General features: G+C 45.2%; 1 protein-coding gene across 2 annotated transcripts; it reads right to left on the bottom strand.

Annotated features, from left to right (window-relative positions):
- Positions 1 to 10,088: 10,088 nt before the first annotated feature.
- Positions 10,089 to 20,055, bottom strand: LOC111834513 (tripartite motif-containing protein 16-like). 2 transcript variants are annotated; one of them, XM_072711558.1, is made up of 6 exons: positions 19,412 to 20,055; positions 15,134 to 15,229; positions 14,336 to 14,569; positions 14,005 to 14,164; positions 13,402 to 13,461; positions 10,089 to 11,064 (listed from the first exon to the last, which is right to left on the bottom strand). In XM_072711558.1, exons 1-6 carry the CDS (start codon positions 20,000 to 20,002, stop codon positions 10,529 to 10,531), a joined length of 1,677 nt encoding a protein of 558 aa, XP_072567659.1. In that variant the 5' UTR covers positions 20,003 to 20,055; the 3' UTR covers positions 10,089 to 10,528. The 2 variants fall into 2 exon arrangements, with proteins under 2 accessions (XP_072567659.1, XP_072567660.1); XM_072711559.1 differs by lacking the exon at positions 10,089 to 11,064 and adding an exon at positions 12,363 to 13,321.
- Positions 20,056 to 21,108: the final 1,053 nt, after the last annotated feature.

The following is a 21,108-nucleotide window of genomic DNA, read 5'->3' as shown; positions in this document are numbered from 1 at the left end:
CATCGTCTAAGTATGCTTCACAGTTCCTAACATCTCCTAAAACTATATTCATGAGCCGCTGAAATGTGGCTGGGGCATTAAGTAATCCGGAGGACATGACCGTATACTGTAGGAAGGTGTCTGGGGTAGCGAAAGCTGAGATTTCCGAAGTACGAGGGGTTAACGGTACCTGCCAATATCCTTTCAGGAGGTCGAGCTTGGTTACGAACCAAGCGGAGCCAATGCAGTCTACACAATCTTCCATTCTGGGGAGCGGAAAGGCGTCGGGTTTGGTTACCGCGTTTACTTTCCTATAGTCCGTGCAGAAACAAAATGTACCGCCGGGTTTTGGGACAAGCAAACAGGGTGAACTCCAGGGACTGGAACTGGGAACGGCGAGACCCGTGTCAAGTAGGTAATCAGTCTTCTTTTTTAGTAGCGCTCGCTTATGAGGACTAACACAATAGGGGTGCTGTTTGATGGGGATATGATCTCCAACATCAATGTCATGCTCTAACACAGGGGTCTGCGAAGGGGTGTCGGAGAATAGAGATGGAAACTTGCGCACTAGGGTCTGGATATCCGATTGGGCGGCTCTGGGTAAATTAGCAAGCCTTCCCTCGAGGGTTTTAAGGGCTTCTGAATTGGGCAGAATTTTTAGAATTAGAATTTGGTGATCAGTGATCATTGTCTACACACCACAGCACACAGTGCGCAACAACGAAATGTGTCCTCTGCATTTAACCCATATGTGACTTTCATGACATAGCAGGGGGCAAGTAATTCAGCGCCCGGGGAGCAGTGCTTGGGGGCAGTACCTTGCTCAGGGTACCTAAGTGGTGCCTCTGCTGGTTGGGGATTCGAACCTGCAATCTTTCAATTACAAGTGCACTTCCTTAACCATCAAGCCACCATGGCCCAGGCGAGCGCATGGCAAACAATTCCTCCTGTGGTGCAGATCATCGAGTTCGGGCGAGTACTCGCGCACCGGCACAGTAACCAGGGCAGAGGGGAGCAGAATAGGAGCGGACGAAGGAGTGGGGTCAGCACGATCAACGTAAGGTTTCAACATGTTTACACAGGCGAGTTTTCCGCTTTCGGTTTGGAGTTTCGATGATGTAATCGGTGCGACTTACTTTTTCCTGTATTCTGTAGGGACCTGAAAACTGAGCTTGAAGAGACGAGCCAGGCAGCGGTAAAAGGACCAACACGCGATCTCCCTCCTGGAAAGTTTGTTCTCTGGCTTTCCTATCAAAACCAGCTTTCATCACCTCCTGTGACGAACTTAACAAGCGCTTGGCCAATTCCCTGGCTGCACCAAGGCGCTCACGCAGAGACTTTACAAAGCTCAACACATTTTTAGCCTGAGGAGGTAGACTCGGGGACAACCACTGCTCCTGCAGTATCTTTAAAGGGACACGCACAGTATGCCCGAAGACGAGTTCAGCCGGACTGAAACCAGTGGATTCCTGCACTGTATCCCGAATAGCAAATAAAAGCAAAGGTACCCCTTTGTCCCAGTCTTTCCCTGCCTCTAAACAGTAGGTATGCAGCATAGACTTAAATGACTGGTGGAAACGCTCTCGAGCCCCCTGGAACTCCGGGTGATAAGCACTGGAAAAACGGTGCTGAATGTTTAATTCACGTATCACCTGCGAAAATAACCGGGAAGTAAAAATTCGAACCTTGGTCAGACTGTATATACTTCGGTATACCGAATGTCGTGCAAAATTTTATTAGTGCTTTTACCACCCCTTTTGTTTTCAAGCTCCGCACAGGTATCGCTTCGGGATAACAGGTGGTGGCACACATTAAGGTCAAAAGGTAGCTATTCCCATTATATGGACCCACACAATCAATAAAGCGGGGGCTCAGGGGAGCGGGGGGAATCGTTTGATTGGGCTTCCCACTCAACTGGCAAGTGTGGCATGAATGACAATACTTCTTTACATCGGATTTTATTCCTGGCCAATAAAAACACTCCATTATGCAGGCGAGAGTCTTCCTAACCCCTAGGTGACCAGAGCACGGGTGGTCGTGAGCTAAGGCTAACACGTGATTTCTGTGGTTACACGGAACAACGACTTGAAACACCGTAGCCCATTCCTTGGGAGATTGAAGAGGGGTCCACTTTCTCATTAGCACATTGTGGTCTGTAAAGTAAGCTACGGGGTGGTCTGCTAAATCTGCCTTCTCTACGGCCGAATCAAAACATTCCTTCCGGGATGGGTCACCTCCCTGAGCGGAGATTAACTCTCCCCGCCTGCACATGCTGTCAGTGGCTTGGGGTGAAACTGGTTTTTCCAGCACAGGTTCTATGCTAGGGCACGGGGGCAAAATGGAGACCACCGGATCACCCATGAAGGTGTCAGCCAGGTCAATATCCTCTAATTTTCGAGCATGAGAACGAGTGAGGACAAAGGTGGGAAATACAGCAGGGTAGTCACGTTCTAAATCGTCAGAGCAGTAACCTGGTTCTGACGCAACCTCAGGTAATGGAACTACCTTCCCTCCCGCGATATCATATATAGTTACTCCCGAAACAGGGAGATGAGGTCGAATAGCCACTTTAACAAAACCCGAAAAATCTTCTGTTTTTAAATAAACCTGGTGAAGAGGCACTCTCACAGTTCCCAACTCAATACCCTGTACAAGAACATCATAACCAGAATAGGTCGAGTTGGTAAAAGGTAACACATTGTCTAGTATAAAGGACTGAGCAGCTCCAGTGTCACACAAAATGGTTACGGGGTACTTTACATAAGAATCATTAAGTGAAACAAAACCAGTAAACACAAACGGTTGGAAGGCGGGTTCCACGGAGTGGGTTGGCAGCGAGACATCAACAATACAATCGGCAACATGTACCTTTTTAACAGCCAAGTGAGCATTCTTACGCCGAAGCGCAGGGCAAACAGAAATGAGGTGACCAACTTCATGACAATAGAAACATTCTCTTGTTTCCACCGGTGAGGGTGTCGGAGCAGCCTTCTCAGGAGGCCGCACCGATCTAGGATAGAGCTTGCGGGGCAAAGGAGTAGGGACAAACACAGTCCTATGGGTCAACACAAACTCATCAGCGAGGGTAGCAGCTTCCGCAAGAGACGTAACTTTCTGTTCGTTCAAATATATAACCACATGATCAGGTACGCAGTTTTTAAACTCCTCCAGCAAAAGCAGCTCCTTGAGCTGATCAAAATCAGTCACACCGCTAGCGGTACACCATTTATCAAAGAGGAGTGACTTCTCCCGAGCGAATTCCACTTGGGTTTGCGAGGCGGATTTACAAAGCTTCCGGAAGTTTTGCCAGTAAGCTACGGGCACTAATTCATAAGCTCTTAAGACAGTAGCCTTCACAACATCAAAATCAAGGCTCTGTTCCAAACCAAGAGCTGAACAATCCTCTTGAGCTTTCCCCACGAGTTTACACTGAAGCAGAAGCGACCAAAGGTGCCTGAGCCAATGCAGATTGGTCGCGATGCGCTCAAAGATGGGGAAATAGGCATCTACTTCGTTTTCTCTAAATATGGGCACGAGTTCAATATGGCGACTCAAATCAAATCCAAGATTCTCCCTCTCAGGGGAGCGGGTTGGAACTGACGGAGACTGAGTGCAAGGATGCGAAGCATCGTCCGGCAGGCTAGCACCGGCACGAGCCAAGGGTGCGGTGGAGCGAGCAGCTTCAAGGGGCGAGGTTACCTTGGAATAGGCTGTGGCTGGCCCATCCTCGCCTTTTGCACGGCAGCATCCCACTCGAGTTCCCTAAGCCGAATTGTAAGGAGGATGTCCTCCTTGGGTGAGCCGGGATCCATGTGTGGCCGAGACACCGGGCCTCCGGCTTCCGCCGTCGTAGGCGACCAGGCTGGGCAAGGTGCAACACCCAAGAGATCACCAAGCTCCGGCAGGATTCCCTGCGTGACCAACTCCTCCTGCAGGACCTGCTTAATCTCCCGCTTTGAGGCACCGACAGGGACCACCACATTAAAGAAACCCGCGATGGCTACCAGGTCTGACTTCCTGCAAGTATCAAAATGCTCCTGTGTGGGGCTCAGAGTAATCTCAAGCAGGTCGAACGTAGCCATGCTAATCCCGATTACACAGACCTTCCCCACCACAGTTAATCCACCAAACAAAGCCGAAAAAGACACAGGGACTGAGTGACACAGACAACACAGAGGGACGATGCCAAAATTTAAATTTAATAGTAATATCCCAGAAGATAGAATCCCGGACGAGCCCCCAATTTCTGTTACGCCCCAACTGGGGCTCGTAACACTAAGGCCCTTAACCCCAAACGCTCCAGTGACTGCCTGCGTCTGCCTTCTCAAAAAAAAATTGTTTGTATAACATCATCTGCTGATTGAATACAAATGATTATTAACTTTTGTGGTCCTGTGTTAACGGTCTCTTCTGCCTTTCATGCAATATTTATTGTTTCTACTATTGTTACCCTAATCTTTTGCCTGATTCTTTTTCAACCACTTTTTGTGACATCACTGCTTAATCACATCATTACTAGGATTTAAATGTCATTTGAAAGGAAATGTTCTGATTTGCTTGTCTGGGGGGTTATGTCTGTTTGGGACCTGTATGGAAAAATGACCCAACCAACTATATGGCTGCCATTTTCACATCTTGGTTCTTCGATACCTGCGATGGGTTCGCGTCCCATCCTGGGTCGTTCCCTGCCTTGCGGCCATAGCCTCCAGGATTGGCTCCAGACTTCCTGCAACCCTGAATAGGATAAGCGGTTTCAGAAAATGGATAGATAGATGGGTGGATAGATAGATGGATGGATGGATGGATGGCTTCTTTGATATTTAAAGATCAATCATCAAACATATTGGAGAAACTGTTTTCTCTTTTCTTCTCTGAGCTGGAGGTTTAAATGGCCACCAAAGACAGTTTGCTCTGTATCAGATCATGGTGGATTTGAGATAAGGGGGTCAGATTTGATACCCTGAAGCTGCCAAACACAACAGGGCTTGGGCTGTTACATTGTGCTGATTTCAAACACTTTGTCAAATATCCATCCTCTTACCCAGTACAGGGTTACTGGGAGTCTGTTACAGGAAGGCAGGGGACCCCAGGAAACTAGGCAGACCATGGAAACCACACACACACAGAGCAGGGGTGGGACTCAAACCCACAACCCTGGAAGTGTGAGGCTATAAGCTACAAAACCAGGCCCTGTACCAGCTGGCTTTGTTAAACATCCAGCAGCACAAATTCCAGAATAAGGACGTCATTGTATTTAGTTAGTTTGGCTGTTAATCTGTTCTGCTTTAAGGTCTCTCTGTTCAGATGACCTGAGGTCCAGGAGGAGCTGATTAAGGCCTTTTCCAGCTATGATAAAATAAAACTTCTTCTAGTGACAGCCACAGTCCATCTTCATAGTGTTTCTCCAAAACAGAGCCTTCTTTCCAGTCTGTGTTTGTGTGCGTGTCTCCAGTTCTGGCTGGAGACTGAGATCGGAAGCAGCTTCAAAGCGGCCTTATCTCCGGCTTTGTGTTTCTCCACTTGCAGTATTCCAGACATGTCCAGTGTGGGGTATACAGTATCCCGGAAATAAATCTGCCTTCAGATAATTATCTCTTCCTCCCTGAAAGTGCCCCTGAGAAACTCCCTTTTCACAGCTATAACTGCAAGTGAATCACAAACTATACCCTCCTCAGGTCTGTACCTTGGGCTTCTGATTACTCTGTCTATGCAGGATGACATGAACTCATAATATCTTCATAATATCATTAGACAGCTGATCTGCAACCAAACACATATTTATACATTTTTTTCTACAAGACTGTCAATCAATAACTTATTCAGGGAGAGTGCAAGTGATCAAAAGGTTGCTGATCCAAATCCCATTCTCATAAGTTTGATAGAAGGTTGCTTGTTCAAATCCCCTGGTTGGAAAACTGATTTCACTGTTGGGCCCTTGGGCAAGGCCCTTAACCCCAGCACCAACTGACCCTGCTTTCTGAAGTGTACTTCACTGGATAAAAGCATTTGCTAAATAAACAAATATAATGAAATTGCCAGACATCGATTCTACATCATTAATATAGTTGTGGACACAGAGGCCCTACAGAAGGTCTTATCTTGATCTGTCAAGGCACAGGGTGTACAGGGGGAACAGAACATTCTGCCTGAGTCCATTTCGGTTTTGGGGAGCTGCGTGTGTAGAAGCCTGAACCTCTGTTAATGTGTCACCTGCCTCCTCTCTTCACGGGACCCCCCGTGTGCAGAACCGTGAACAGGACATAGATGAGCGATTCCCATGGTGGTGTTCCAGGGACTGACCGGGGGGGCTGGGAATTACCACTGTCGCCCTAAAAACCCACATCTTGTCAGAGTGGCGAGGAACTGACATACATCCTGAGCCCCTCCCTCTGGGATCAGGGCTGCCATCATATTTCATGGTTCTGTTTAGCGAGGGGAGACGTGGCCTCAGTCTGAGTCATACCTGAACCCGGAATGTGATGAGCAACCACTTCATTAACAGATAAACTTTATCCAAAGTGACATACGATTGAGAAAGCATATCTCTGGGGCAATTGGGGGGTCAAGGGTCTTGCCCCAGGGCCCAATGGTGACGTCATTCTGCTGACCGCAGGATTTGAGCTTTGTGAGTCCATACCTGCTTAGTCACACCGCCCTAAGTTTGCTGCTCAACTCCCTGCTTTCTCATTTGTAAATCGCTCTGCAAAAAAAAAAGTGAGTCAGACCTTCATGCAACTTCAACAAAACATGGAGAGGGGGGGGGGACAAGGGACGTCGCGATATAATGTAATCATACGATTACGTTTGCAGCAAAATAAAAGGACAGTGAAAATGTCGGATGAAAGCAGAATGGAATATGGGAGTATGGGAGACGATCCTTTTATAGCATCCAGGTTTTTTAATGTTTGCGAGGCTGAGTTTGTTTATATGGCGAGGAGCCCAGCACCAAGTTACACAAGATAATAAGCTGGAGGAAAGCAGCAGGCAAAAGCCTGACCCAGACGCAGCCAGGATACACGCTGGTTGGCGGCTGGGAAAACTTGCCGCGCATCAGCCCTTCGGCGGCTGTTTCTGCTCACGGCAGGAAACCGCCATCTAGTGGTGGGCTTTGGGAATTGCATGTAGCGCCAGAGTTCCTGGATTTTGTTACAGTATCATGGACCTAAAGACTGATTGAGGTTATTGAGGTTAACACAATATTGTGCAGTTTGGGGATTTGCGTGGGTGTTTCTGTTCTCATAATCACATGCACCAACATACATGCTGGTGCTGAGCTCTGATATTCTTAAGTATTATATTTTATAACTGATGCGCTTGGACTCGATCTTTGATCCAATGTTTTGCTGTTTTTAATCTTTCCAAGCACTTCGGGTACCGGGGCGACGCCCAGCACCGTATCAATTTGCTTCCTTATTTGTATGTCGTTTTGATAAAAGCGTCTGATAAATATGTAAAATGTAAATAAGTATAAATGTAAATACAACACTAAATATGAAAAAAATGCTGGTAGTTTTCTCTCTGGTAGGTCTTACATACCTCGGAGAAATCCTAGTGTCACATGGGGTTAAATGTAAATGTGTAGTTTTCTGGATCTTAATCTGAAAGTCAGTTTATCGTTTACCCAGAAGGTGGCAGCACATGAACACTGCAAAACTGCAAGCTTGGCATGTCGCTTCGTATAACATAGTGCGCTATCCGTATATTAAAAAGACTACATAATTACATGCATAAATAAATGTTTTTCCTTCAAAAAAGAATAGAAGTATGTCTACACAATATACCCAAATCTAAGAATCCCCCTTGGCAGCATGTTATGCTGTAGTTTGGTTTTGTTTAAGCTCCATACTTTCCCAGAATTACCCTGGACTGAAGCCCAAAGAATCAAACACGGAGCTCACATAACTTGGCATGAGGTCCCTGAATTACCTAAAGTGGATGTAGTTTTGACTCCGGCCCATGGGGATTCAGAGCAGATATAAATGATCGCGAACCCATGTCTGATTTACAGTGAAAGGTGGTTGAACACAATGCACAGCCTCTGTAATGACTCCAGTGTCCAGCAGGGGGTGCCACATGAACGCTGCACAGCAGGAGTAAACAGGCTTCTGTAGATGATGCACCGCAGTCCCACAGTCCTCTAGTCTTAAGTGCTCTAATCTTGTGGTCCCTCTATACCCTGGTCTCATAGTCCCTAGTGCCCAATTCCCCCTTTGCCCCACTTCCATGATCCACAAGTCCCTAGTCTCCTCGTTCCTTAGTCCCATTGTTCCTAATCCCATAGTCCACTACTCCTTAGTCCCCTTGTTCCTAATCCCATAGTCCACTACTCCTTAGTCCCCTTGTTCCTAATCCCATAGCCCACTACTCCTTAGTCCCGTTGTTCCTAATCCCATATTCCACTACTCCTTAGTCCCCTTCTTCCTAATCCCATAGTCCACTACTCCTTAGTCCCCTAGTTCCTGCTCCCTATTCCCCTTGCATTGACAAATACTGTAGATACTTAAATGCAAAGACTAACGAGGGGCAACAATTAACAGGCATGAATCATCAGGGTCTCGCTAGGGAGGAGACAGGAGGGTCAGGCAGATGTGATGGGTAGGACATAACAGTGGTCATGTGACACGGGCTGTTGCAGTCGCCATGAGGAACTGCAGGAATGTAAACAGCTTGGAAAAGGCAGCTGGTGTTTTTCTCCTTTATTTCTGTGTGAGCCTATAGTGGGTCCCTTGTTGGATGGGATCCTGTTTCTACTGTGTGTCAGTCGTAAGCGGATCACACTTCTTATCGTCAGGGTGATGCCTGTGCTTTATGGCATTGCCCAGAGTTATTTGGATTTGCTGGAAACTCTACAAACTACACAAACACAATAACCAGTAACAGGACTTGTAGTCTTTCAGGCTCTTGGCCCCAGATGTTTAATTACTTTGACTTTATATCTGAATGTGAATTTTTTGTAATTGACCAATATGGTTCTTATTCATGACAATATTCAGTCAATGTTCTGTTTAAGAATTGCATTGATTAAGGATTGGATAAAATGTATTGATCTCGGGTGGAAATTCTTTTGAAAGCAGCAGATGCAAACATACATGTAGTGCATCAGTTGTAAATAACAAATGGAAACTTGCTTCCTTCTGCACCCCCCCCCCCCCCCCCTTATGTCACCAGAGGGATAAATATCCCTGTTTGCATGTGTGTCACTGTCTGTGAGTATATCCCAGATGTGAGAGAAATGCTTGTGCATATAGGCTGTAAACCCTCATGCTCATGCATTTTAGTCTCTGTAAGTGTTACGTTCCGGCTGCTGTCAGGCGCAGTATAAACGCACTCAGACCCAGGATGGCTCAATTGTCAGGGGTAATTTATTAACAAAGAGCACAAACAGGAGAGAACATAACAGAAAAGGACAATGAAACACTGATGCAGAGCCGAAGCCGGCGTGGTGGCTGCCACAGGATCGATTCCTCCCCCCTTAGCCTGGAACCCACCTTATGCACCCACCCCCAGGGGAACAGGTGCACCACATCTAAATTAGACGGAGGAGAGAAACAAACAAGCCACCAGAAGAGGCAGCAGCAAAGAATGTGGAGCTCATTACTAGAGGAAGGAGAGGGACGTCAGAGTAAGAATCCACCTTTGCACTGTGTTCAGGGGTATATGTGTACTGCTGCAATGACACTGTGAGTGTATTGTGGGACACATTGTGGCTGACAGTGTCATTCCTAATATATATATATTAGGAATCCTAATAAAACTGAATTTATATTTTTTCTGGTAACTGGTTATCACCTACACTGCATCACTGATGATCAGGTGTATTTTTTTTTCCAACATCACAAAAATTTTGATGTAGTACTAACGTGATTTATTAAGATTTTATATTATTTATCTTTACTTCTAAGTTAACATATGATTAATTTGATTATATTACTTATCTTTACCTCAGGACCGCTGTAGGTTTTGAGCTAATAAAATGTCTGCCGTCTGCCGCCCCCTGCTGGCCAAAGCATCGCCGCTGCGATATCAGGCTGCTGCGCTCAGTCACCAGAGAGCGCGGATTAAGTGTGTTACTCAGTTACGCTTCGGGCAGCGCTGAACCGGGACATTAATAGGATAGAATAGGAAGCCTTTATTGTCAGTGTACAGGTAGCAAATACAATATACAGACAGAAATATATAAAATGTACATATAGAGGGGAGGGGAAAAGCCCCCCCACTCATCAGGATTACATATCATTACATTTTATTTTATTCATAATCAAAATTCACTTTATTGGTACTGTACAGCTGCATGTACTATGATTTTGTTTTGGCAGTTTTTGTGCATTCACAGTCAACATAGAACAGAAGTCAGAGAAAAACAGTCATATTCTGCATGGGTTTGGCAAGCTGAACAAACATTCATTTTTGTCTAACATACGTCATACTTCAGACAGAGTAAAAAGGGTTATACTGGTTAAAAAGCAGAGATTTTACCTTTTTGCCATGGAGAAGCAGAGACATGTGACACTCTGATAAGGTAAAAATGATTCCTCCAGCTCACAGTGAGCTATCCCAGCATGCACAGGGACATGGAGGAGTTTATATTAACCCAAAACCCTGGACAGAGGGGTTCAGTGAATGAGGAGGTGAAGCTGTACAGGAGGGTCAGTCCATCAGAGGAGACTCTGTAGAAGGACAGAGTACCAGCCGCCCAGTCCAGATACACTCCTACTCTGCGGGAGCCTGAGGGCTCTATGGGTATGACAGTCTGTTTATAATTGTGACAGACAGAGTAACTGTCAGGAGAGCAGAACAGCATCCATGACTTGTCATTGAATCCAAGCAGACAGTCAGTACTGTTTCCTTTCCTCCTGATTCCTTTATAAGTCACTCCTATCCAGGCTCCATCTCCACTCCACTCAGCTTCCCAGTAACAGCGACCAGTCAGACTCTCTCTGCCCAGAACTTGGGACCAGAAGTCAAATCTTTCTGGATGATCAGGATATGGCTGCTTCTCTTCCCCCCGTGTCACCTTCCTGTTCCCCTCTGACAGAGACAGGCGGCTGTTTGCTGTGTTGGGGTCCAGCGTCAGCTGGCAGGAGTCTGTAGGCAAGAGGAAGAGCGATTAATCCCGTCATGAAGCCCAGCATCTCCATCATTATCACTGTCACACCTCACACACTCACTAACACAGAACTCGCTCCAATACACACATTTTATTCCCAATATACTCATGTAGCCGCCCGAGTCTGCGGCGCTCCGGCTGCCCCCTGCGCTGTGAGACACGCCGCGCTGAGAGACTCGCTGGGGACTGAACTGCACTTTAGCCTGCGCTCTACTCTTCTGTACGATACATAAAATATAAAAACGAAGCAGGAATTCAAGTATGTGAAATACCTCAGGAAATGTCGGACGCCCGCGCGACGCCGGCGGGAAGACGCGCCAAAATGATGCGCGTGTTAAATTCATAGGCTTAATTACAGGTAGATAAAATTACAAACAGCATTTATCAAACATGTTAACCATAAAATTATACGACACAGATTACCACTAAAAGTGAGCTTGTCTTTACGTCACAATATGAACTTCTTTCAAACCACTTTGGACACACACCTCTCTCCAGCAGCGAGCCGACGCGATGCTCCCAACGCGGACGCGGACGCATCTAGGCTGGTTCTCCGCAAAGCGCAACACTCGCGTATCTGCACCGCGCATGCGTACACGGAAACGTTCATAGTTCTCCGGTCAAGCTGTGTACTTTGCTCTTGCCATATTTAAGTATTATTATTAGTAAATTATTATTCTGATATTCCCTGCACACGTACCACAGCAGTGAGGTCTGTGTATATTTCCCTACGTTTTACAAATTCTTTTTTTCCCCCTCCCCCTCCACCACCCCCCCCTCTGCGGAGGACTGCTCTATTTCTATTTAAATATTTATTTATTTATCTATCTATTTATTTACTTGTTTTTATTTACTTCCTCATACTTCCTCAAGAGAAGGAGAGGGAGAGAGAGGGGGCGGGGGGGGGGGGGGGGGGGGAAGGAGAAGAAGGGTGATAGAGAGAGAGAGAAAAACAAAAAAAAGAAAAAACGGAATCTGCTTCAATGTCTGCTGAAGAGAGAAAACAACAACCAACATCTGAACGAATCACATCGAAAATCAAACGTTAAATGTTATTGAACAGCACACACACCCAGCATTACAACACATGCCCAGAAGCAACAGCCGATCAAGACAGCGCGCGTCCATGTGCAGCTGTCCGCACACCTGTGTGTGTCAGTGCACTGGTGTTGATAAGGTTTCTCCATGTAAATGTCTAGTAGTGTGTGTGGGGAGCCACAGCCCCGCCCCCCCCCCCCCAGGACATGAAGCTGACATGGAGGAGACCCGGGCCCCAGACACCCAGAAAAGGGCAGAGGATAGTTCCAGCGGGGGGTCATCCGGCAGCCACATCGCAGGAGCCCCAGGGGGCCGTGGCGGCGAGCCCGCAGGCTCCGCCGACAGCCGGCCACACCAGGGCAGACCGGAGCCCGGGTCCAGAGATCCAAGGGCCCCCCCACCCCCCAGCCAGGGCCCGACAGAGCCAGGAGGGCCAGGCCCCGCCAGGCAACCGCCGAGAGTGAGCCAGCACACACCAGAGCATCCAACCCCGGACATCGAGAACCACCAACGCATCGGCAGCCGGAGGCCCCATCCACCGGCAGGGAGTGATTGATTTTAAAATATTATTACTTGTGTTCAAGGCACTAAATGGCACTAAATTCCTTGAACGTTGTGAAGCATCCAGACCCCTGAGGGCATCTGGGAAAGGTTTACTCAGTGTCTCAGAATGAAGACCAAGCAGGGTGAAGCAGCTTTTAGTCTCTATGCTCCCTGTCTGTGGAACAAGCTTCCTGAAGACCTGAGGTCTGCTAACATTGTCAGCTCATTATAATCAGGGCTTAAAACGTTACTGTTTGCTGCAGCTTTTCAATAAATTAAATCAGCAGGAGTTTAGTCATACGCTGCCTCTACAATGTCACTTCTTTTCAGTTAAAAATTTATTTGTTATTTGGGCATTTAGGATTTTTAAAATTATATTTTAAATCAACAATGAATGCGTTTGCAATTCCCACCCCAAAGTTCTGAGGTACCAAAAAAGAAAGGGTTCTTTGTGTACTAAAACTTTTGGTACTGGTACTCGACCCAAAGTCAATGGAAAAGGGAAAGTACCAAATGTACCGTACCTGGTGCAGTGGAAAAGCACCCTGAATGAACTTGCTTTGCTTCGCAATTGGATTCAAAAGCTCCTGACATAAACAGCTCATGTAAATGTGAAAGACCAGGAGGCAGCTGGAGAGAGAAAGAGAAGCTCCCCTAGCAGAAGAAAACGAAACACAATAAAACACACTCCACCTCATACAGGGAGAGAGAAGCGTGTGTGTGAACAGACTCACATTGTAAGAATTCTGCTCTGGTCCTCGGCACTAATTCCGGTAGGATGGTGTCTTTGGTAACTAGAAGGAGACAGAGAGAAACAGGGATGTGAGTAAAAGGAATTTACTTGCGAGAGATGGACTTCACTCACTGTGGAGACAGCAGCAGTAGGGGAACAATAACAGGCATTTTAACAAACTGCAAATCATTGTAATTTACACTTAATACAGATTTTTGTTTCTATAATGTAGAAGAAACATGTTTCATGTGATCTGGGTTTGGCAGCCAGTAGAATATGAAGCTCTTTCGCCAGTTATCACAAAGATTCAAACTTACTGAGAACTAACTGACTTGGTCACACAAATGTGAGGCTGACTGTACTGCAAACTCTCTCTGCATGGTCTACATCAGGGGTGGCCAGTCTAACCCGCAAAGTGCCAGTGTGTATGCAGGTCTTTGGGATAACCTTTAGGTCAGCTGATCGACCCCAGGTTTGAGGACTCTTCTGCCAATCAGTCCTCTAATTAGTAATCCAGCAAAAGCCCGCAGACAGCAGCCCTTTCTGGGTAAGATTGGCCACCCTTGGTCTATATTAACATGAACAGACTAGAAAATTTATTAACCTGGGTGATGGATCTCTGCAATTTTCTTTCTGCAAACATTCTCCAGTTGATCTTTCAGTTCAGAAACCACCTTCCTTAAATTCCCAAAATCAGATCTTGGACTGACAGAGATTCTGGGTCCAAATCCAGCTTCAGGGGTAACAGGAAGACCCTGGCACCTCTACAGACACACAGTCTGATTAAACAGCTTCATCAAAACAAATGTGTATTGTAATGTAATTAACAGGACCATTAACATCTGACAAATGACAGATTAGCTGAAATACAAATGAGAACATGCATCCATTTGAATACTCTGGTTTTCTTATTGCCAAAGTAGCTGTTCTGTTACCTGGAGGAAATGGATGTGATCCTCTGTGTGTGAAAGCTGCTCCAGCTCAGAGTGTCTCCTCTTCAGTTCATCAATCTCCTGCTTCAGTCTCTCCATGTGTCCTTCAGCCTGACTCACTGCAGCCTTCTCCTGATCTCTGATCAGCTTTGTCACCTCAGAGCGTCTTCTCTCAATGGAGCGGATCATCTCAGTGAAGATCCTCTCGCTGTCCTCCACTGCTGACTGTGCTGAGCTCTGTTGGTGACACATGGAGCAGAGGACAGTAAATTACAATTGGCCCCTTTTGAGACTCCAGAGAGCCTCATTGTACAATAGTGATGTGAGCTGACAGGAGGTATAAAAACAGCACAGGGCTGGGGTTTGGAGCGTCACCATGCTGGATGCCTCAGGTACTGAAACCCAGCCAGCACTGATTGGAAATGATCCCTCATTAAGCTCATACACTGTCAGCTGCAGGGATTTGGCAGAGACTGGTGGCTGTATGGGGCAGGTTGGTTGTCACCATTAGGTCTCAGTTTAATAGGTGACTTTCTTGGTGTTTATTTGCATTATGCTGGGTTGAGAAAAGTTGCATTTTTCTCAAATGGGCCTTTTATGGTACTTTTCTAAATAAATAAGCTACTACTGCTGCAACACTTGGTTAAACTCTGTTATCTAGCAACTTTGTCCCATTCAATCTCTGACCAGAATAATCCACAGCAGCACTAATTTGATTAACACCCACAAGTCTGTAAATCTGCAATCTGAAAGAAGATTCAATATGATCACAAGCCAGCTTCTCCTCAGGTTCATACTCACTGTGAATGAGCCCACAGCCTCTCTCAGCTCCTGCAGCTCCTTCTCTCTCATCTGAATTCTCTGCTGAAATTCCCTCTGAGTTTCACCCATTTGTTTCTATAGATTGTAAACAAGATGGCAAAACAAGTTTGTTTCATTAGCTGAGATCATATTCATTAATCATCCTGTCCAGGGTGGACCCCAGCCTTGGGCCCTATGCTGCCTTGGAAAGGATCCAGGCGCTCTCTGTGACCCTGACCTGGATTACTAGTTAGGAGATGGATGGATGGATGGATGGATATTATTAAATGATTTATTGACTGTAGGTAGGATAATCTGGACATAGACCCTTTGGTCCTGTTTCCACCTGGTATTAACATGCGTCCTGGGTGATCCAATCACAAGTGGACAGCGCTAATTACAGGTGTGAAGGCACCCAGGATGCATTGAAGATGCATTGAGATCTGATCACTCAAACCACATTGGGAGGTGGTCTGGGCCGCATATGGCCACATTCTTATAGCAATGTGAAGGCGAATGTGTCCTGGGCTGCATTGCAGGACCGGCTACTCAACTGACGTCCTATTTGATTTATGTCAGATCGCATGTCAGTTGATAATGGGCCACTGTGCAGTAAACTGCATTGTGAACAACAATAATGCATCTTTTCTCCTGTGACACTAAAAACTCTGAATCTGCTGGGAAGTTGGGTTAATATTGGACTGTTGTGACCCATTCATACGGAAACCGTGTCATAGTGTGCATCACTGATGTTACATGCAAATTCAGAAAAGATAATGCGTAAGATGTGATTTATTAAAGATGTTTCGGAATTTGCACAGATCATATGATAATGAGCATGTTGGGGCGTGGCCTGGTGCAGGCAGGGAAACAAGGTGACGATCCACGTAAAAGCTCCAAGACAAAGGGATTTAAGGAAACTGAACAAAACTGGAAAGACAAAAAATAAAGGAACAACAAGGGGTCAGAATTCACCAGGGAAAAAGTAGCTAAGAAAACGATACGTAGACTAACAGAGGGAATGGGGCAGCTAGTGATGTTAAGCTTGACACCGAAGCTCCGAGGTATGTGACAAAAAAACTATTCACTACATTCTGAAGCACAGCTTTGAGGTTTCCGCCATTCCACCCTAAACACGTGACCATGGTCATCCGAAGGTTTGTTCTGAACTCAACCATCTGACTGCTTTGGAAATTGAAAATGAGGCGCAAAAACACAAAATAAAGTCTGATGCTAGAGACTGATGCTGCACCAAATTTGATTGCCTGTGTCAGACACACAATCTGCATTGTACATGCACTGAATTTGGTTGTGAAGAAGGCCATTGATCAGACACAAGGACCTGACGATATCAGATCCAAGGCATGACAGATTGTGCGTGACCAACTTCAGAACCAGTACAACTGCTAGAGAAAGGCTTTGTCAAATCCAACAGCAGATGGACAGACCCATTCTCAGAATGATTCAAGAAGTAGAAACCAGCTGGAATAGCAGCTATTCAATGCTGCAGTGATCACATGATCAAGGAGAGCCAGTTGGTGCTGCATTGGTCACTCTGAAGACAGAGCTCACAACCCTGACCTCAGAGGAATATCATATAATTTATGATTGTCTGGGTGTTTTATGACATTTCAATGAGGCAACTGTTGCACTTTCTGAAGAGAAGAGAGTATCAGGATTCAAGGTAAAAAGTTGTGCAAGAACCTCTTGAAGTTGCTCACTGAGAGGTTGTCAGTCTATGAGACCATGAGCATAATGACACTGGCCACACTGCTGGGTCCAAGATATAAAACTGCAGGTGTCTGTAACCAATCAAATGCTCAGGCTGCTGTGAAACGCCTTACAGCAGAGTGTGTATCCAGCATAAGATTACAGGAGGCCCAGCAGAACCCATCCACACCAAAATGCCACCAGAACCAGAGCCTGCAGGAACCTCATCTGGTACTGCAATGCACACTGGTACTGTTCCAACCTTTCACATTTTAATGTGAATGTTCAATTAAACTGAATTGGGATAAATAAGTATTATTGCACAGTACAAAATGCATAGTGTATATAATGATTCATGCTTTATCATTTTAGTTCCAGGTCTGTAGGATCTTCTGGACAGTGATGTGGGGCAGAGCAAATGGGTCAAGAGTCCTACAGCAGATGCTACTGTGGAGGTTCAGCAGTACCTCAGTGACCCAAATATACTGCGTTCTGAAGACCCTTTGCAGTTCTGGGATATGCAGAAGGCTGTGTATCCACACTGATATGAACTTGCAATACAGTTTCTCTGCACTCCGGCGACCTCCGTTCTATGTTAGCGGGATTCTCTAAAGTGGGAGAAGTTGTTAATAAAAAAACCCCTGACTACTTTGCTCCTTTTACGTCAGACATATAATTCAGCACATCAGGCAAAACAATGTCAACATTAAATGTCTTTCTTAACATTTTCACAAATTTTGAGCTTCACTGTTTATGATTAAAAGCCAAAATATTATCCTATGGCAACCAACACAATGCATTACAGGCTGAGCCCTTTAATCTTGAATAGAAATGTATTAATCTAGGTATATCTTAGAAAAGACCTTTTTTTAACATGTACATTTGTACTGTGTTGAGGTAGGTAAGGTAAGGTAAGGTAGGTAAGGTAAGGAGCACACGCTGATTACAGTGCCTTACCACACCCACCACACGACCAACCACCTCAGGGAGGAGATCCTGAGTGCAGCCGTGCAGTGGGTGACGCCTCAGCACCACACCAGTCTGAATGGACCAGTGTGAGTTTTTTCAAGAGGCTGGAGTGTCAATCCTGAAAAAAAAACTGTGTTGATGTAATATAAAAATGCATGTGTATAACGTGAAAAATTTATTGTGAAATATAGTTTGAATTATTTAAGTAATCACATTTGCATTATGTCAAATAATGTATTATAATATGGACTGTCTAATGAAAATCGCAACATTATTACAAAATACAAATTAACAATTATACATAGAAGACAAGTGTTATAATGAAATATAATACCGTTTATGGAATTATTTTAAAATAAAGAGACACATCATTGAAATATTTATTTATTATTTTATTTAGCTTTAGACATATTTATTTATTTTATTTGAGTATCATGGCGTTCCGTACAAACATCTTAGGCATTTTTATTACCCTAAAATGTGCTAATAGCTTCTGATTCCTTCTTGTCCTTCTTTTAATGTTCGGCAGATTCTACATACGGAAGTTATTTACCTGCTTATTTTAATTACTGCGGAAAGTGAGACCCAATTACAAACGGTCAGTCGAGATGCATGTGGAGACGCTTGTTAATACCAGGTGTGAACAGAGCCTTTGACTCACCACTGTTGTACTGAGCTCATAGTTTTGTGTTTGTGGGTTTCCTGTCAGCTTAAACAGGGCTGGTCATTCTCATCGGACCTCTCTAATTAACAAGGTGTTTCAATAATAACAATAATTGATACCTTCACTGATCCCTGTGGGGAAATTCTCTTAACACCCCCCTTGCTCTCTGTAGGTGAGAGTAAACTGGCTGCAAAGGGCAGCCACCCATAGCAGCACCCAGGGAGCTGGGGGTTAAGGGCCTTGCTCAGGGACCCCCAGATGTACCAAGGCCAGGCTTGAATTGGCAATCTTCTGATCATAGGCAGAGAGGCTTAGCCCACTCAGCCACAGGCTGCCCCAGAACTATCACACTCTGGCTGTTTCATGTTTACTGCACCATTCTCAGTCAACTCTACACACTGCAGTGTGTGAAATTAAAATCCCAGGACGGTGGCTGTTTCTGAGATGATGGAGCCGCTATTCTTATGCTGAGCTCCATTTACCTCGGAGGTCGGAACTCTGAGCTGGGAATGACGTCACAGACGAGTTAAACACGTTCCAGTGCAGCCATTTAGAAAAACCAGGGACCAGTTTCAAAAAGAAACATTTCTTGTTTACCCAGATAACTTGTTATAACTTGTTAGATTTAATGTGCCATATTTAAAACATCTTAGCTCACACATCTTAGCCATTCAGATGCTCAGTAAGTGAACCTCTTCACCCTGTTTGCTTACTGTATATATTCAGCTGCAGCCACATGATTCGATGTTTGTAGGAGTTTCAATAGGAATTCAAGCAGAACTTTTTAAACTTGCACTTTCAGTTAATTTTTCTTTCATTTTACCAAACCAGACGTGTTCTGAGTGTTTTGTAGCAATTACACTAACATCTCTTAAGACAAAATCCATTTATTTAAAATGAACTTTATATTTAAATAAGAAAACTTCCGGCCTGACCTGTATCTCCACCCTTTGTGCAGCAGCTGAGACTGTATCATGGCTTCTGTGTTTATCCATCGTACAGAGATAACAGATACACTGCTGGTCAGTACGGCAGTAGACCTCCAGGGGTTTGTCATGCTGGGAACAGACCTTGTCCTGCAGACGTCCAGTGGCATCAGTCAGCTTGTGCTTCTTAAAAGCTGGAGACTCATAGTGAGGCTTGAGGTGAGTTTCACAGTAAGAGGCCAGACACACCAGGCAGGACTTGGCAGCTTTGTGTTTTCTCCCAGTACAGAAATCACACTCCACATCTCCAGGTCCAGCATAATGGTCAGCAGGAGTAGCTGCTTGTAGTCCAGTCTTCTTCAGTTTCTCCACCACTTCAGCCAGTATGGTGTTTCTGTTCAGAACAGGTCTGGGTATGAAGGTCTGTCTGCACTGGGGGCAGCTGTAAACTCCAAGATGATCCTCCTGATCCCAGCAGCTCTTAATGCAGCTCATACAGTAACTGTGTCCACAGTTGATAGCCACTGGATCCTTCAGTAAATCCAGACAGATTGGACAGCTGAACTGGTTCTGATCCAGTGTGGAACTGGCTTGTGCCATTTCACCACGAACGCTGATAGTATTCAGTTTAGTTTTCTCTCACTTCCTGCTTCTCAGGCTGCAGCAGGTGTGGTTTTGGACTGAGGCCAGACTGGGAAGAGCAGACTGAGCAAGGACTGGAGTTGGAGTTTATAACTAAAATAGTACATTATGCAAACTATACACACAACAGACATTTATTTAGCTTTCGTTAAAATAACTGTTACTGACATTGTTGGCCCTAAACAAGCTATAATCCTACTCTTTGATTTTTTTACAGTAGATAGAAATTAGGTAGAAAGGTATGAGAAAGCAGTTCTACTGAGAATGAATTTCTGTGTCTGTTTAGAAACATGTCTCGGATCATGTGGTTTCAGGTGAGACATGCAGGTATGTGGAATTATAGACAGACTGCGTCAGGATTAGACAGAACAAGATTTGACAAGTCAATCCACAGATTTGTTTTTTACATATATATAGTATTAATGAAAATAAAGGGTGTAGCACATATATGTCATATATCTTCATTTTCTTTCTGGGTGTTTGTGCTGGGGGTGTATTTGTGTTAGGAAGGAGAGTCAGGTGACCAGGTTCAGATTGATAATTTTTCCCACCCAAAATTTTCCATAATCTAATAATGAAAGTTTATTCTAGATATTCATTAAACACTATTAAGTTAAAGTCTCACATTTAAGCCAAAAGTTTCAGCTTCAGCCACCCGCAGGAACAGAAAGATAAAATATCAAAATAGTATCCAACAAATTCCAAAAAGCGCTTGTCCAGTACAGGCTTATGGGACACACACATCACAGGAAGCACAGGGCACAAGGCAGAGACACCCTGGATAGGAAGCCAGTCCATCACAGGGCAAACACTCACTCACACGCTGAGGACAATCAAGAGGCACTAATTCACCAAACTGCATGATCTTGGACAGCAGGAGGAAACCTGAGGAAACCCACAGGAACACGGGGAGAACATGCAAGCTGTACATGCAGAACCAGGAGTGGGAACCAGACCCACAAGCCTGGAGGCGTGAAGTGAGAGCAGCTGGTCTGAAGTCCTGATGGGAGCTGGAGCCCTTTCTTTGGAACAGTGTGGATCCGTCCTCCATTACTGCTTATCCT

This window comes from Paramormyrops kingsleyae, chromosome 4 (assembly GCF_048594095.1).
Source record: "Paramormyrops kingsleyae isolate MSU_618 chromosome 4, PKINGS_0.4, whole genome shotgun sequence".
Lineage (NCBI taxonomy): Eukaryota > Metazoa > Chordata > Actinopteri > Osteoglossiformes > Mormyridae > Paramormyrops > Paramormyrops kingsleyae.
This window is presented reverse-complemented; position numbering and strand designations above follow the sequence as displayed.

Coding starts and splice junctions, on each gene's coding strand:
- LOC111834513 (XM_072711558.1), bottom strand. CDS start 20,002: ATGGCACAAGCCAGTTCCACACTGGATCAGAACCAGTTCAGCTGTCCA. Junction 14,570..15,133: donor AGGCTGTGGGCTCATTCACA/GTGAGTATGAAC, acceptor TGTCACCAACAG/AGCTCAGCACAGTCAGCAGT. Junction 11,065..13,401: donor CAGAGCAGAATTCTTACAAT/GTGAGTCTGTTC, acceptor TCTTGCCTACAG/ACTCCTGCCAGCTGACGCTG.